This window comes from Vigna unguiculata, chromosome 11, assembly GCF_004118075.2.
Source record: "Vigna unguiculata cultivar IT97K-499-35 chromosome 11, ASM411807v1, whole genome shotgun sequence".
NCBI lineage: Eukaryota > Viridiplantae > Streptophyta > Magnoliopsida > Fabales > Fabaceae > Vigna > Vigna unguiculata.
The window spans coordinates 30,089,578-30,091,115 of record NC_040289.1 but is presented as its reverse complement, the minus strand read 5'-3'; the positions used below and the strand labels follow the sequence as shown (position 1 = coordinate 30,091,115).

At 40.8% G+C, this 1,538-nt stretch overlaps 1 protein-coding gene across 1 annotated transcript; it reads right to left on the bottom strand.

Annotated features, from left to right (window-relative positions):
- Window positions 1-248: 248 nt before the first annotated feature.
- On the bottom strand, window positions 249-1,281 carry LOC114168561. Its single transcript, XM_028053437.1, has one exon. The coding sequence runs from the start codon at window positions 1,085-1,087 to the stop codon at window positions 575-577; it is 513 nt and encodes a 170-aa protein (XP_027909238.1). The 5' UTR covers window positions 1,088-1,281; the 3' UTR covers window positions 249-574.
- Between the last annotated feature and the right edge of the window lie 257 nt (window positions 1,282-1,538).

Sequence of the window (1,538 nt, the reverse complement as noted above, 5' to 3'; positions counted from 1 at the left end):
CAAACCAAGGAACACTCCTTGTCTTTTCAATAGGTGTTGTGCTAACTTAAAAGCTCCAAAACCCTCTAATCTAATCAAATTCTCAACAAAGTCTTTTTCACTCCACTCCCTAATTTGACTTCAACACATTTCATCACTCCCCCATTTGGGTTCTAAGCTTCAATAAAGTTGGTTGAGAACTCAAGAAACACCAAAAAACTCAAGAACTCAATCAGATTGTCCATGATTGCACAAACAGATGATAAAAATCAGAAAAAAGTGAACAAAATTACCTAAATTTGTAACAATTACATACATATCTATAGATTCAGCAAAAACAGACAAGCTTGTAAGTGGTAGTAAAAATTAATGAATTAGCTAGAACATACACTGGGATTTACCCTGACATCATCGGAAGCTAAGCATCTACACATATTAGTAAGTAAAGTAACATTTTGTTTCACCTTTCACCTTGCTACTCTCAACCCCCCAAAAAAACCAAACAGATTAAGACACTTTACCAAATCAGCAGAACCTTGGAAACCCCATGTGAGAATCCAAAAAACCAACCACTCCACCACCAAATACCAACCATTCACGATTCACCAACAACCCCTTCTTGATTCCCATTCCTTCTAACAAGAGCAAAGTACCCCAAAACAGCACAAAGCGCAGCCACAAAATTCCCTTCCTTCAACAAAATCCTCACCACAACCCCGAAAATCTCCCCCGTCATCTTCCTCCCCTCCACCACCAGGGTCCTCCTAGGCTTCCCAAAGAAGGCCAACAGCACCACCACCGTGATCCACGTGACCACCACCGCGGGAACCATAACCATCAGCGCCGCCACCATGGAGAGGAGGCCAAAGACGGTGCCGAGAAGCACGGAGGCGTAGAGCGCCGGCCAGGCGGAGGTGGAGGACTGAACTTGAAGATTGTACCATGAAAGCGTGGATTGGAGGAAGTTCCATGAAGAAGCCAAAAGGGTTCCATAGACAAAGAGAAAAAGACATGCCCAGGTTCTCCTTTTGCTCATGATGTTGAGAAGGAAGGTGTATGAAGAAGATGGGTGCATAGGTGAAGATGGGTGTTCCTCTTCTTGCGCCATTCACCACCAACAATCCAAAGAACCTCAATTTTGACCTTTCTAGTCTAAGCACTCACCGTGTCCCACCTCGCTCTCTGCGCTCGGATTTCACTTTTCTAATCACTAATCCTTAAAATTATGCTCCTTCCTTGTTCGGTCCTATGTTATCCTATTTCTTTATCCCACATCGTTAATAATTTACTCTCCTCTGCTCAATATAATTGAAACTTTGGAACTAATTTTAGAAACAATAATCACGATAATAAATGATAATAATATAAAAAATATCTATACCAGTTCTGGGCTTGGATTATATCATATACGATGAAGTCCGTCTAACAAATTTTAAATGACCAACAAACAATAAGCTTGACCCAATAAGCCCTATACACAAAATGGCCAATTTTATGTATGATCCTTCATACATTACCAAAACATTACCAAAGAGAATCTCTGAAAGATTACATTTACA